Genomic DNA, 16,383 nt, shown 5'->3' with positions numbered 1-16,383 from the left:
TGTTTTCTCATTAAAACAAAATTTAATCTAATCCTACAAAATTATGAACAGCCTGAAATTCATTATTGTTTTTTTTATAATTAAATAAACAGCGAGAATTTTTAAATAACAGACAATACATATACTATAACTAGACATATTATATATAAATATTTTTTGAAAATTATGTATTAATAAAAAAATATATTACTAGTGTTAAAAGTCCTTGTTTCAACAGTAGTCTTAAAAAAATAATAATATAGCTATATATCTACTTCATTTTTGACTATTTATAAAAATCATTCATAAATAATGATATATAATTTTTGTGCTATCAATAATACAAAGCGTGTGATAGTAAGGTAAATGCTTTTGATTCATATTCTTAAAATTAGCAACGAAAATACGTATATATAATTTTATTTATATTTTTTACAAGGAAACTGTAGATACTTCTAAAATTAAAACTGAATCGTAATTTAAAGTCTCCTGTTCAATAGTAGATGTAGGCATTATAAATATTTTTTTAAAATTACACAGCCCTTATTTTATTATAAAATATCAAACGTTATTTTTGTAAAATAAGTGCACAGCATAACTTCCCTAAAAATATTTTTCATATGATTTTTTGAGGTTATGATATTTTTGCACGTCCATTACTAATCGCATTATATTCTCGAAACTTAAAAAGGTTTCATGTTGTGGTTGTGAGTTTTATGGTTATTGTGCAATACTACGTGTCATACACGAAATATGTATATCATGTATTTTTTTGGTTTTGTAATTTATTTTTTATTGCAAATCTGACTTTTATGATATGAAAAGTTTTCCTAATGCGTCATGATCGTGTTTATATTAACAACAATTAAACAATTTAATATTAAAAAAAATAAAAAAAACAGTTTCGATGCACACGTAAAATAACTGAGCACCATCTTACATATTTTTTTCAGTTCCTCATAGTTATCGCCAAAAACATCATTGTGTTTGGCAAGCATGTGTAAAAGCTGGATAGTTTGTGCAAGAGAAACGTTTTCAAGCGCTGGTTGAAACTCTCTAGGGCATTCATTGGCATAGCACCGACAGGTTGTTGACACCGCCCCTTAGAAACTTTAAAAAATGCATTATTGCGTGAACGCTACGGCAATAATGCAATAAATTGTATCCAAACGCTCCTAACAAAAAAACACTAGAATACAAATACTGCTCTTAAAGATATATCTCAGAAAATTTGTTCGTCTCCATTCCATCTCCATTAATGCTCTAACGTTACTTTCAAGTCATTAACGGAAATATTTATGCTCAAAACATCTCCGCCTAAACTGTAAAAAAATTCGACCGGGCAAGGGGATCTAGATAATGTGACAACTTGACACTTGGTGATGTTAAAAGGTAGTCAATTTTAGATCGACCACCTTTATAGCGACTCCAGGACTTCAGGTAAAGAGAGTGAATCCGAATTTGTGTGAATACTCCGAAACATTTTTGGGTCGTCAGCATATAATCAATATTCTTAGTTGCGGCATACATTTCGTTAGTAAAATACCAAAAAGAGCAATGGACCCAGATTGGAATCTTGTGTTTTATATATCCATTGTTAAAAGCAAACTCTTTGTCGTTATTCATCATACGAAAAAGCTATTGTCGTCTTTATGATCTCTCTTTCATTGTTAAAAAGGCCATGTATGTATATCAGGCGCGTACGGTGAGATACATTTCCTTTCGTTCTCTCACGTGTTAAGTGACGAGAGTGAGTGAGAGATAAAGGCGTGGGTTACATGCGTTCCACACGCCCCCTTCTTCTCACTCACTCTCGTCATTTAACACGCGAGCGAGTGAAAGGAATTTATCTCACCGTACGCGCTTGGAATATTTGATCTCTAAATAAAAATTGATACCTCTCACAAATATACATGTTTTTGCTATTTTTTCCACATATACATAATAAAATTGTTCCATAGTCGATGTATTTAACTCGGTTAAGAAATGACGGATTATCATGGATAATCATAGATTAGGTTTTTATAAATTTTCCTTATCTCACGGATGCATAATTAAAATAAAATTGAGCTACGTCGTGCAAGTAACATTTACTAATTAAAAGCTGTAATAATAGTTTATAATTTTTAAAATAGCTGCTATTGATTTACAGATTTTGATTTCAGTCCAGTTAAATTAACATTATTATGTTGTAAAGTTGTTCAAAATATGTAAAGGTCATATCGATTGTATATAGTACGTGTATTGACTTACAAGGTGTTACACAAATATTGCTACCTGTTATTGCCATATAAATATTGTCGGAAGAGATTGTACTATATTACTAAGAAAGGAGTATTCTAACACATTCTTGCCGTAAATAATATTTGCCTCTAACAAAAAGTTCAATTGACATATTTTTCAATTGATAGTTTTAACTATTTTGTCGAGTGTGTTCTTTTTAAAGACACACGAACTTTAGTCTAAGAACTTATTTTCAATGTTAATCTATTACATTTTTTCAATAAGAAAATTGTACGAATTGTAAAAAAATCATACTTATGTATACTATGTTTTGGCTTCATCTTTAACTGCAGCTTACTATATTATTATTTATAATTTTACTATTATACACATTGCTTAAGAAAGTTTGTTTAAAAAATATGTTATAAAAAATAAATACTAAATAATTCCTTAATATTCTGCGCCTACAGTATTTTATAATAATACAAGTTCTATTTAATAATGCAATAAAAACAAGGAAAGCCTTTTTGATATACTAATTTCAGGTCGCTAATCCGTCCCTGATTCACCGATAGGGTTTAAATATTAGTATAGGACTCGATATTGGTTGCAGTAATAAAAATAATAGGTATTGAATAGACGACTCATATGAATAAGAAGTCAGTAGCAGAATTATGTTTAAAAATCATACCTTTAACATTTAATATATGAAGAAATAATGAATTGCTTTACAAAATATTTGAACACATTATTCGTTATAAGTTATTATAACAGTTATTTTATTCAATAGATTTTTTTAAAACTTATATTAAATCAATATATATCGAACTATTACGTTTTAATTTATTTAATTAAAATATAGTTATTTAGAAAAAATAGTAAATATGTTAGTGGCGCAATTATCATTTTGCTGTTTAACAAATCTTTTAATATGTAAATTATATTAAAAGTTAAAAATATATTTAGCTATGCAAAAAGGCTCATTGTGTATACATATTTTATTAGTAAAAATACACATATTCATATTTTTAACTTTTTTTGAAAATAGCTTAGCTTGATTGAGCATATTGGAGCAATGTATATTGTATATGTACTTAAGTATGATATGTAGATTTTAAAATCAAAGTAAAGGGTTAACCGAACCCTTTGTGAATCCCGTTTGGGTTCAGCTCGTTAAAAGTCAAGAATTAACGGCTATCAACTATGTTTTCAAACAGATGAAGCATAAAATGTCAAAGCTAAAGGGCCCCGTGGGTCTAGTACCTTATCCATGGACTTGTCACTCTCCTACGTCACTATAGGTGTAGGACCTCAAGAACAAACGGAGCAATTTAAACTTTACAGATTAATCTATTGTTACCTGTGATCGACAAAGTGAAACTTTTAATTGTATTATTAAACTTGCTCCGCCGATTATAAATCGAAGCTTTTGCATCATTGCTTAATTGGGTAAGACTGGCGCAAAAGGGTGTATTATATACAGCTTTATTAATAATTTATACAGAGTGGGCCAGTAAGAATAAATTTATGAAAATATCTAAAAAACAAACTGAATTGTACAGAACTTCAGAGGATTCCATTTTATAAATGTGTCGGTCGATTTCTAAATATTACGTCATTGATTTAAAAAGGGGCAGTGTAGTGATGTTTTTTTCACTTTGATTTATTAAATGTTTTAAAAAAATATTTATGCCATACAAACAATACATCTTATATAAGATTTTGTAATGTAAATTTCTTAATTGAAAAACCTTTATTATATGTTTATAACTGTTGTATAAAATAAATATATAATTCTCAATTTTGTCGAAAATACAAATAATGCTCTGGAGGAATTATATAATTTTATTGTGAGTTTTTCTGTTTGTTTCATGAAAAAAGTATATTGATTTTGATGGATCGTGCTGACGTAAAATGTTTTATAATTACAAACAAAAAGTTTCAAGTTTCTAACTTTCGTTCAATTGTGTATCGTTTAATGATTTTGCCTACATACAAAAAGGTTTTACCTCTGATGTAATTTGTAGGTACAGATATTACGCAACTTATTATACAGTAATGAGTTGAATATAATTCATTCGTTAGCCATAAGTCACGTTTTCAATACCATTGGTACGAAACCGTAAAAGAGTTAAAATGAAACGTAATTAGTGAAGTTTAAAACACGTTTTTAAATATGTAATTAATATAAACGTGACGATGTAATTACATAAGCTTATTCAAAATAAAATAAAATATAATCTTCACTATATTTTTAAAAGTTAATATTAGGTGCCTAGTTAATTTTAATATATGGAAAATAATTTCATTCAGGAGACTCATTGAAAAAAGTGTTTTTTGTTTCATCCTAAAAGAAGATACTATTTATCTAACTCCAGGTCGGTTTCGATTTGTCTTCGGTCGTGTAACAACCGCAAATTAAAAATTGCATGTTATATGTTTAATTAATATATTTAATATATTTTAATATGTTTATAAGGAAGTAGCGCAACTACAGCGACAATGAATATATTTTTATTATACTGTTTTTTAATTTTGGTTTAACAAGTTTTGTTCCGCAACAATATGCGATCTGCGAAAGTTGATAAGAGATTTTATAATAAATGTTCGTCGGCATAGCTTATTAAAAAATACTCTCAAAGTGATGTTTTTCTGTTCAATCGTCGGATTTGGCCCAGCCTATTAGTCACCTTCGAGCAGTTAAGAATTAACTTAAGGTCACGTTTACAAACTCACTTTAACTACATATAAAACAGTTATATACATCCCTTCAAATTAAACCATTCCAGACATTCATCTGAAAGCTCTGAGTTTTAACTCAATTTAGCTCCGATAACTGAGTGCGTGGCACAGATTCAAATTAAATTTGGACCATGCACGCTAACGTCTCTCGCGGTTCCGGGCTTATCCTGACGTCGCTGCAATTACCCTACCCTACCCTAATACCGTAGTGGCTTGTGTCTCGGAGCAGCCAGATTAAAACTCCATTACTTCCGATCGGCCGGTTGGAATAACAAACCACTTCCCGATACCCTCTAGCTTTTTTCATCATGCACGTCAATGTCAAAAGGGGATGCTAAACGCTCGGAATATATGTAGTATTTAATAGATGTACTTATGTCAACTGAACATGGGAAAATAGATTTATTAATTTTTAAGGTCAACTAAATGTCTATTACTATTTTTTATTGTAGTGTTTTCTGAAATTCAATACTGAACTCACATTTATTTGGCCAATCCTGTATATTTTATTACTTCTATTTATAAATCGCTTGAGTTGTTTCGCGAATGATTAATAACAATTTTAATCCTATCGAAAAGAAAATAATAAGTTAATCGTTGTTTTTCTGAGATTAGATAATCATAATAAGAAAAAAATATATGGTTCAGGTGAGATCAACAGGAAAATATTATCATTAGTCTTCTTATATAAATATAAGTGTGTGTTTACCAATTAGTTTTTTGTTGTAGTCACGATAATATATCTTGTTCTTTATTTTAACCGATCGTTCGTACGTTAGATATATTATATATATTTCCTAATTTACGCAGCTGATCAAGGATAGGGAAAAAACAATATGGATTAAAATCATTTTGCATTTTTAGTGTTTTTATTTTGGTTTACAAATAATACTATGGATTTTTTTAATACAAATCTAAAATTTTTGGATATCATTAAATATAATTATAACAACTAAGAACACTTTTTATACTTTTTTTCTTTGGCAGAGTATAAATATTTGGTATTCTCATTAATATATACATCAGCGGTTTTCAATGAAATTTTACTATAGATCGTGAAGAGATTTTTATTTATTCTCGTATGTATTTGAAAACTTCTAATGTATGTGTATACATAATATATTAAAAGTAAAATATTTACAGTATAAAATAATATATTGACTATAAATTTATTAATAATTTAAATGTATTATATTAAATTATTATTTCTTATACTCGTTCAAACATATGACACACATATTGTTGTTTAATACAAAAATATATAAAATTTAAATTTCATTATGCCGTAACCAGTTCCAATTGATATTATAGTTGTACGATGCATCTAGGAATAGGATCTGAGATTTTAGAAATAATACATTCTCAGATTCTTCACGCTAATATATCTAATATTTACACACAGTTGACAATACAATTATCCAACCACGGTTTGTAAGTGAAGTTGAAGTTTGAAGGATCTCCTCTTCGATCGACTTCTCCAGAAATCTGAGGAATCAGCAGACTTTTGTAGTACACTAAGCTGGACTTCAACTGTCTCACGATGTGGGGATAGAGTTTGGATAGATCGGTTAACTCGCACGGATCTTGTTCGATGTCAAACAAGCAAATTTTACCTGCAAATAAAATCCATTGAACAATTCAAAATCATTGGCGTGTAAACTCATGGTTAATCAGTCGCTTGGCATTGTCTGTTAATCGATTGTCATTGCCATGTAATTGATTTTTTGGATTATTGGATTACCTGGCGCTGATTGACAGGTGGATGAAGGAGTCAGAGGACATCTGATTGTAGCTTGGCTCCTGAGTAGTGACATAGTACCAGCAGTCACTACTGGAGAGATAGTTGCTAAAGAACTGGACACGTCACACGTAGCTACACTTCGATAGTCATATGGAACGTAATATTTGTTCCTAGAACCAGTTTCGCCATAATAATCATCCAGATCGCCTTCATGAGCTTGCCCTAAAACCATCTTCCATTGTGCTTGTCTATACGCTGCGTTCCTCGTCTTCTCATCAATGTTCAATAAAAATTCATATCTAACCGCTGGACCGTTGTCGAGCATGGTGTGCCATTGATTTATTCCATCCGTGTTATATGGCAAACTCGATCTGTATCCACCTAAAATTCGATACATTAATTAATTAATTAAAAAATAACATTGGTATTTCCAAAACAAGGTTTTCCAAAAGCACAATAAAAAATAATGATATCCGACTTATATATAATATGAATTGACCTTCATAATTTCTCTCATTGTTGTATTATGATGTTTCTTACATCATTTTAATGTGACCTTGGTATAAAATGTGTAATTTAAACATTTTATAAACCGTTGATGGTTCACACGCTTTAAATATCATGTTTGACGTATTTGGAATATGTATTGTGTATATTTTTATGATTTTATGTGCAATGGGATTTGGAACAGGGTTAAAATTTTGTAGCAAAATATATAAATACACTACCATTACCAATGTTTAAGATTTTTTTATATTTTTAGCCAGTTAATTATACGATTTTTTTATTCAATAGGTATAAAAGTTAATTATTATTTAATTTTAAGATTTTATTGACTGTTTACATTATGATTATAGCTTCACTATTTTTAATATAGTCTCATATCTTTGATAATAAATCGCTTAAAACTAACATAATTTTTCAGCCATCACTTACAATAAAAAAAAAAAAAAATTGTTTAGGTCTGAGAATCTAAGCTAAGCTCTGATGTATTGTATATATATTTTTTAAGAATTCTGTTTTGAAACAAATATAAATAGTAATAAGCAGGACTTTTTTATGATTTTTAACATAATTTTGGTAAAGTGACTTTTGCCGTTAACTAAAACAATTATAATAGCTTTTGCTATGGAAGCTTTAGGCGGAATAAATTATTGTATATTTATTTAAAATTATTTACCATTAAATTAATTTTTTCACATACGTCCCGTTATTTAGATTTAATCGGTGTTTTTAAAATTATTATTAAACTTTTGTAAATTACATTTGATTTTTATATACTTAGTACATATATATTTAATCTAATGGTAAAATAAAAAAGTATTGTTTTCTATCTAAGCTGAACTTATAATATATATATTTTTTTTAATAATTTTGATAATTTCTGTTTTAAAACAAAGATACAGACCTATGAAATGGTTTTTTAAATGTTTTTTAGATCTTATTTAATTTCGTTTAAAAGTTGATCACTTTTGCCTTTGAATAAAACAAACTTGAATAAAACTTTTAGCTGAATTGTTATGAGAATTTTTATCGTTAATATGAAACGCCCACAAGTTAAATTATATTTTTTATAGTATAAACATGTCTAGTAGTAAAAATGTATTCAAATATGATTTCACTGAAAAACAGTGAAAATATAACACAAAAAAATATCGAGTATTTTTGTAGCCATTTTTATACAGAAAATTTCACTTTTTCTATGTAAATTTTCTGTCATCGTAAAATAAAATGGTAATTCATATTATTAATTTATGATTAATATCTTTGTTATTAAAACTTCGCTTGCAGCTATCACCAGTAATAATGGCAATCCAAAAATAAATATATTTTCTAATTACAATATTACTCAATATTTCATATTAACGCATATTTTGTTAAAATATTAAAATTTAACAATTTGGTCTAAATATAATAATCTATTTAACAAAAAAAATAATGTAGTTATTAGCTGAACTTTTAAAAAAATATATGATATCTAAATAACGAGACCTATAGGTCAAAATAATTTATTATGTATCGTTATTCAATAATTTCATTTATGAATTTTTCCTCAAACTTTCATTCAGAAAAAGTTGAAAAAATCTTATAAAAAAAAATTAGAAAAGACAAAAATATTCGAATTTAAAAAATTTATGATATTGTAATTAACAATATAAAATAAATTATTGCAATGATAAATTTCTGCTAAAAAAAATTATGCTGTTTTGAAATATTTATTAAACTTAATTTGACAATTGCGAAACGTCCGTTTGCTGTTCAAACCCAAACCCCACTTACACGAACTTGACCTAATTAAAGTTTTGAAAGTATCTATAGTTTTAGAACTTTTATTAAGTTAAATCGTTTAGCTTTAATTTTTAAATATTATAGTATTTTGTCGAACGATGAAATGTCACAATTCTTTGAGTCTTTGATTATGTGGATCGTATCATCCGTTAATGAACAAATAGTTTTACTGGTAGTTCGTAGTAAAATTGTTAATCAATTGCTTAATATGTGTTAACTTGCTGAATTACTGAAATTATATTATTAATAAAAATATAACTTCACAGTTAATCAGTGGCGTAGCTAGAGTATGTGCCGCCCAGGGCGATCCCCCATACATTTTTTGCAGGGTCATAAAATCAGCATTTCTTAAAATTTTAAATTGGTAATTATTAAGCTCTTGTTATTGGTGGATTTTTATGTTTTAGTGCATTTAGGGTTAAGAACCACACTACCACATGCCGCCCCCAAGCAAGTGCCGCCTGGGGTGGCCCGCCCCATCCACCCAAAAAAAAAATTTAATTCATAGCTGATTTTTATAACATTTTACAACAAAAAACCGATTGTAGAAGATCTAATAGCTATGCGCTAATTTTAAATCTGTTATTATTTTAGAATGCTATCTTAAATTTGTATTAGGATATTGAGAATAATACTGAACAATCAACATATAATTTTACATATTTATTGATTCAGTTATTGTGATAAAAAAAACTAAAAGTCAAGTTTGATCTTTTTGCCAATGGTAGTAAAAACTAACTATTAGCAATTTTAACTACAATTATTTAGTCCATAAGGTGCTGGGCTAATAATACTTTCTACCTGTATTTTTACATTATTTTATTTATAAAAATACCAACCACATCTGCATTGTGGCATCTATTAATTAAAAGCTCTGATGATAGTTTATAATTATTAAAATATTTTTGTAGACAAAAATTTCAATCTAATATATCGCAATAATTACTTATTGGTATTGATTGTTACCTCATTGTAATGACACAATAAAAGATTTATATTATGAAGAGCTACAGAAATACACTATACATGCTTATAAAATATTTTGTAAAAAACACTTTACATAAAATGTTTTATAAGCGTATTTTTATATATTTTTTATTTTATTAATAATAAAAAATTACCAGCGGCTGATACAAGAGTCGGTAGCCAATCGCTGACGTGTATCATGTTCTGAGAGACCCTTCCAGCATCCCTTATGTTCCTGTTCCACATGCATGCCGGCACCCTGACGGCACCTTCCCACAAAGTAGCTTTTATCTGCAAAATTAACGTTTTGTCCTTATAGTCAGTGGTATATCAAAGAGGGTTTATCCCGAAAAGTCGGTCAATGATGATACGATATTATACGCTGGGATTGCTTAAGAGCGCCATTGTTTCATTTTCGGTTAATGAGTCCCTTGTTTTATTAGCGCTGATGCTAATCTTATACATAATACTATTACTAATTGATACCTTCGAAAAATGATCTTGTGTTGTAATATTGTGTAGAAAAATATGTCTGTAATACGATGGAAACGCCCGCATTGCGAATTACGCAAATGAATGGTGAAAAAATGATTGAAATATATCACAATTAGAACGATTTACTTCAAGTGTTAATTAGTCAATTATATATTTAATTATTATGATAAATAAGCTGTTATAATACCGATAGCATATAAATACGCAATGGAGTATTGTGTACCTAATTATATATATAATAGTTTTAAATAAAAAAATATATTTATTGATTGAATCAGAATTAAATGTATCAAATTACTTGTGATATAAAATCTAATAAATTTAAAAGTGTCATAAAACTACTGTTTATTAATGTATTAAAAAATATTTTAATTAAAATACCTAATATCTGTGACCAACTAACTTACTTTTGAATGCTATTGAAAGCCGTTTATATGATATATACGATAGCTCATGATTACATACATATATAATTTAAGTTTTTAGAAAGTAAGGACTTTTATTGATTTTAAGTTTTTGTGTAATTTTTCGGTTGATTTTATAGCATTTATTAGATCTCTCGTATTTATATATGCATCGTAGAACATAATTAAATTTAAATTAGCTAACTTTTTTTGGTTTTGATTTAAGTTAAAATAGCTCATTATTCAAGAATTTTCAATGCCTAATATGTACGACTTAGCTCGATTTTAATTATTCATCCGTAAGGTAAAGAAAGTTTAGATAAATCTAAAATGATTATATTATAATAATTAGTTCTGATCTTATAAATAAAATAAGGTTCATATAGGATTCGAACACAGGTCTTTTAGGTCAATAACTAGCGGCTTATACCATACGTGGGAAACAAAAAATGAATAGTGAAGCTGATGCTATGATTCTTAAATTAATTAATATGTTTAAATACAAACCCCTCTCAGAGGATAATTGGACCCCCAATTTCTATAAAGATCCACCGATGGAGCTCCATTGTCAGACACGAACACGATGATTGAGTTATCCAAGATGCTCTTATCCTTAAGCGCCTGCACTACTTTTCCGACGCTCTCGTCTAACTTTGACACCATAGCTATAATAAAAATAACAATAATATTGAAATAAATAACATATATTAGACACATACATATATAAACAATCTGTGTTGAGTAAATAAATAAATAAAAAATAACTGTCACCGAATGAGCATAATATATTGTAAATAATGAAATTTATATTAGATAATTGTAATAAAAAATGTATTTTATATAAAGAAAGTGTTTCTTTATTTCATTCAGAAAACCAATTAAACTTCAACTTTAAAATGTATTATTGAAAAATGTTCACACATCCAAAAGATACATTTAATTCGTTTTTATATCTGTATAGTACATAGCTGCTTCTTCATTATTTATATTTTTTTAATATACCTACAGCTATTTATAATTTAAAATCATTTTATTTAATACTATACTAAATTGTTTTTTTTTGTTGTTGTGTATTTTAATGTTTAATCTTAATATATTCATGATCATAGAGAGATTAGATAAAAGGCTGCATTAGTTAACTATTAAAAAATATATACACATATTAGAGCCTTTCTCTAATATTACTGCTACAAAGGTCATATCGTTATCTCCTCATTTTGTCGGCAATTTGTATTTTTCTGCTCTAGCAGCCGTCGGGTATTTCACGTAGAGAGACGCTATCTCACCTGTCAGATGCGCGATCATATTACGGAAGATGAAATTTTTAAAATCTCGGCAACAATACGCGGAAATTGACTTTATGCGTTTTTTTTTGTTTTCATCTCTGACCAAATCCATTGTTGAGACATACGTTATTTCGCATCGGGATCTTTATGGTTATATTCAATTTGGCTGGCAGTTACCAAATTATTGTTAAATCCTATGCGCCTTGAAATTGTAATAAGTGAAATTAAGCAACAGTTTTGTGTAAATAATATAAGATTCGATCTTTCAATAGATGTATATAATGATATCTAATGTTATTAATATGTATATAAATATAAAAAGACATAATTTATTTAAAAAAATGATCGTCTTAAACTTATGCTTTTTATACATATGGATTTTTTTTTATTAAATTAGCTAAAATAAGTTTATTGCTAATATACAGCTAGCCAAGTATAAGGTCAAATAAAAATCTTACATGTGATTAATATATTTGATAGGTTAATCAAATAGAACATAAAATAACTTTATTAATTAGGAGCTATTCCATAAAAATATAAATAAAACCGAAGCAATTAATATTATATGTTGTTAAGAAGTTTTGATTTATGTTGAATAAGAGGATCGATAAAAATATGTTTTACGTGAATGTAGACTAATAAATATTTTTCAGTAAATATTATATTATATTAATATTTAAAAAAAATATGTATGATAATATAAGTTCTGTAAGGTCTGGACTGATAACCCAGGGGTCGCGGGTTCGTGCCACGGCAGCAAAAAAATGCGCTATTATTAAAAACAGCTCCAGCTGCAAAGTGGTTTCTATAAATAATAAATTATAATACACACAATAATTTACAATTAATTATATAAATGTCACAAATTCCTATTCATTATGTCAATTTGTTTATTGAAAAGACTGAGGGTTTAATACTTACTAGTAGGTATTTATTATGTCAAAATTTACTAGCGACTATTTTATAATAAAAACTCTTTTTTTAAAAAGAGGCAAGGCTTAATTAGTATGAGTATATTTGGCCGTGTAATACATTTTTTGCTATTTTACCAATAATTACCCTTTTTTTTTACAAAATTAAAAGTATTAATTAAGCACACATTATTAATAAATTGCCTCAATTATTTTGATCAAGTATAAAAACACTATTCCAAGAGTATTTAATTATTTAGCTAGTTCATACAAAATATTTGACAATTACGTGTTAAAATTTTCATAGCTTTACTTTAAATTTTGGACTGAATTTTTACTTTATTTAATTAAAAAATTGATCTAGTTCTGTTGTAAGATATTTTATAATAAATTATCTTGTAATAATTTAGCTGCAATATTTATTCTTAGATATTTTTTAGCATAATTTGGCATAGAATACATTAAAATTTAGGCAAAACTTGACATTGCTTTATCATTCTAGCACAAGGTAACAAAGCTAGCTCGATTCTCGACCATGGGTGGAGCACCATCTGATTAAGATTGATAAGATTTTATGTTTCAAAAATCCTGTTTTGATAAGAAAGTATTTAAATAAATTGTATTTGTCTTCGCATTTTATTTAGAACTGTAGTTAAAACTCTTCTTTCTAACTTCAAAAATATTTTTTAGAGAATACGCAATTAAGTAATAGTATTATTTAAATTAGCGTTGAGTAAATCATAATAAAAACATTTATGTTATATTAAATAATCATTATTATAGAAATGTATATTAATTTTTTATCGTATCACAAAGATTGATTATTTTAATATTATTTTTATAGAAACGTATTTTATTATTTTAAGTAATTAAAAAGCACATACTTTTTAGCTAATCAATTTTTATTTTACCTGCGAATGATCTTCGATTGCCATCAACGATGTAACTGAGCTTTTGGACCGTCTCTTGTGGTGCTTCCAAATTCTTTCCTTCATTGCCAGCGTGAACTGCTAAATGCGATAGATACAAAAACATCGGTGTCCTAGGATCGTGATTCCTGATGTCTGTAATAAAAATATCAATTGTATTACTGAAAAAATATACTTTACAATTACCTGAGCATCTTTAATCAGTCACGGCTTAATGAAAGGGAAAATGAGGAGACGCGATAAAGATGATATCGCTGACTCGAAGTGTGGGTACCAAGTCATATATTAAACTTGTGCCAGTTTCCACAGATTCGATGGCATGTGCCTTTATTGCATCATGGCATTGTCATTAATCACGAACACAGCCGGTTAACGCCTGACAAATCACAATTAACCGGCAACTTGTTTGATTGTTTGATCGGTATCTCGATCGAACACGCTGACGCATCTCTTGTGTGTATTTTTGCCTCTTGCTATACGAAAGAGGACCGAATCTATAGACCAGAGGTGCTAAATCTATTGGGTATATTTTCTCAGGATAAATTATATCTGATAAAATAATTTAATAAATTTATATACAAATAAAATGTGAGACAAATCTTTTGATATTCCGGTTCATGTGTGAGGTGAAATAAAAAAATTGCAAAAATTGGGGATATAAGACAATTATTTTTTATAGCTTGAAAAACATAACTCAAGTATCATTAAAAACATAACTCAAGTAAAATTATTTTGCAAATAAATTTTTAATTATTAAAAATTATTGTAATTAAAAGCATCTTCTTGCACTTAAACAGAGCTTTATTAACTAGCAATTTCCCATTGTAATACCACACAAAAACGGACGTTTGTGTGTTTTTTCGATTAGGAAACTTTTCGCTTCATTGGTTCCATTCATTTTTTGTCGTTCATGACCCAGTATCCCAATTGTTTAGTCACGGTATATAAGTTTTTGTTTCCCGGGTCGTGACCCATACTTTAGACAACCTGTCTGAATGGCGTTTTCTATTCATTGAATGAAATTTTAATACGTATTTGCATATATTACTTACTTTTGATAGCTTCTCTCGTGTAGAGATCTGTCGCGTATGTACCTACGTCTTCCCAAGATGGAGTTTGATTTCTGTAGAGGTCGAATCCGTATGCTGAGGATCCATCGTCATAGAACTAAAGAAATGTATTTAATGAGTGTTAACCTTTTATAAGAATTCAATATTTATATACATACTGTCCGATTTTATAAAATAATAAAACATATTGATTTTATAAAGTTCATTAAAAATATGTTTAATGAATAAACCATATGTTACATAAATATAAAATATTAATCAATGATATAAACTAGTAATTTAGTAATAAGGGTTAAAACTTTTTGATATATAATATAGTATAGAGCGCAAAAGTTAAACACCACGAGGGAAATTATTATATATTCAAATTGAAACTTTGAAACTTATTGCCTTAATAAATTTAAACGCCCTTTTGAAATATTGACATTTTGTTTATGATTATATTATCTTATGACAAGCATGTCAGATAAAGATCTAAAGTACTAAATATAAATTATGTAGTATAATATGTACAGAAAGTTATAATGTATAGCAGTGGTTAGGGGTTATTCTTTTTTTTTATATATTGTATCGAATAATGGCAGATTAATATATTTCTTAAATAATATATATTTACTTAAATGCTACAGTCAATGCCTTTAAATTTACCTATTTACAATAGTTAAATTTAAAAAGTTACACATACATAATAAAAATCAATCTAACTGTCGCATTGACTTGCCTTTATTTTGCGCAATATAAAAATAAAAATAAAGCAAGGGCGATAACCGACGATGAATATCTCTGATCTATACTGAGATCAGAGAGTTCCGGAAAGCATCTCAGGTAAATCCATTACTCATCGTTCAATTACACTGCGTTCTACCGTCATTGACTGTATAGCATTCATTGTGTCGATTGGCAAGAAGGTGGTCTTCGTCAAGTTCCGGTTCGAGACTCCAGAGCCAAGGACTTGGTCGGTCAACTGACGATAGTCTCGACCTTCCTCGCCATATTTCCCCGGCAGTCCATTTTCTTGGTACCGCTTGCTCCTCTAGCAGTTCATTGTTTGTGGCAATTAGTCGGGGCTGACGACATTGAAAGCCTATCGCTTTGATATTTTTCGTTTATTAATTATTATGAGTCATTGTTATTGAATAGCCCCTGCTATTCAATAGCGTAACGCGCAATTGTCAGCGAGCTTTTCGTTTGAGACGTTACAATGAGATCGGAGTGTGTGTAAATAATGTGTATTTATAGAATAGATGTACTGATGTGTGTGAAAGCTTTTGCCATGAGTCGTTTCATATTAGAAACTCTTCTGGGAGGATACCATTCAAGCGATATTGATTTTATAATTGTGACAGCA

General features: G+C 28.2%; 1 protein-coding gene across 1 annotated transcript in view; it reads right to left on the bottom strand.

Moving 5' to 3' along the window:
• Positions 1-5,803: 5,803 nt before the first annotated feature.
• Positions 5,804-16,383, bottom strand: part of LOC148232225 (arylsulfatase B-like) — a 28,976-nt gene continuing 18,396 nt past the window's right edge. The window contains exons 5-10 of the mRNA XM_088193151.1: positions 15,018-15,132; positions 13,948-14,100; positions 11,347-11,504; positions 10,096-10,231; positions 6,686-7,066; positions 5,804-6,557 (exon numbers count right to left, since the gene is read on the bottom strand). Of these exons, the coding sequence (XP_088049277.1) occupies positions 6,337-6,557; positions 6,686-7,066; positions 10,096-10,231; positions 11,347-11,504; positions 13,948-14,100; positions 15,018-15,132 (1,164 nt within the window). The 3' untranslated portion in view covers positions 5,804-6,336. The remainder of the gene's footprint in view (positions 6,558-6,685; positions 7,067-10,095; positions 10,232-11,346; positions 11,505-13,947; positions 14,101-15,017; positions 15,133-16,383) is intronic.

The sequence above is a fragment of the Plectrocnemia conspersa genome, unplaced genomic scaffold, assembly GCF_051122295.1.
Source record: "Plectrocnemia conspersa isolate PC_06_02 unplaced genomic scaffold, ASM5112229v1 ptg000009l, whole genome shotgun sequence".
Lineage (NCBI taxonomy): Eukaryota > Metazoa > Arthropoda > Insecta > Trichoptera > Polycentropodidae > Plectrocnemia > Plectrocnemia conspersa.
This window is presented reverse-complemented; position numbering and strand designations above follow the sequence as displayed.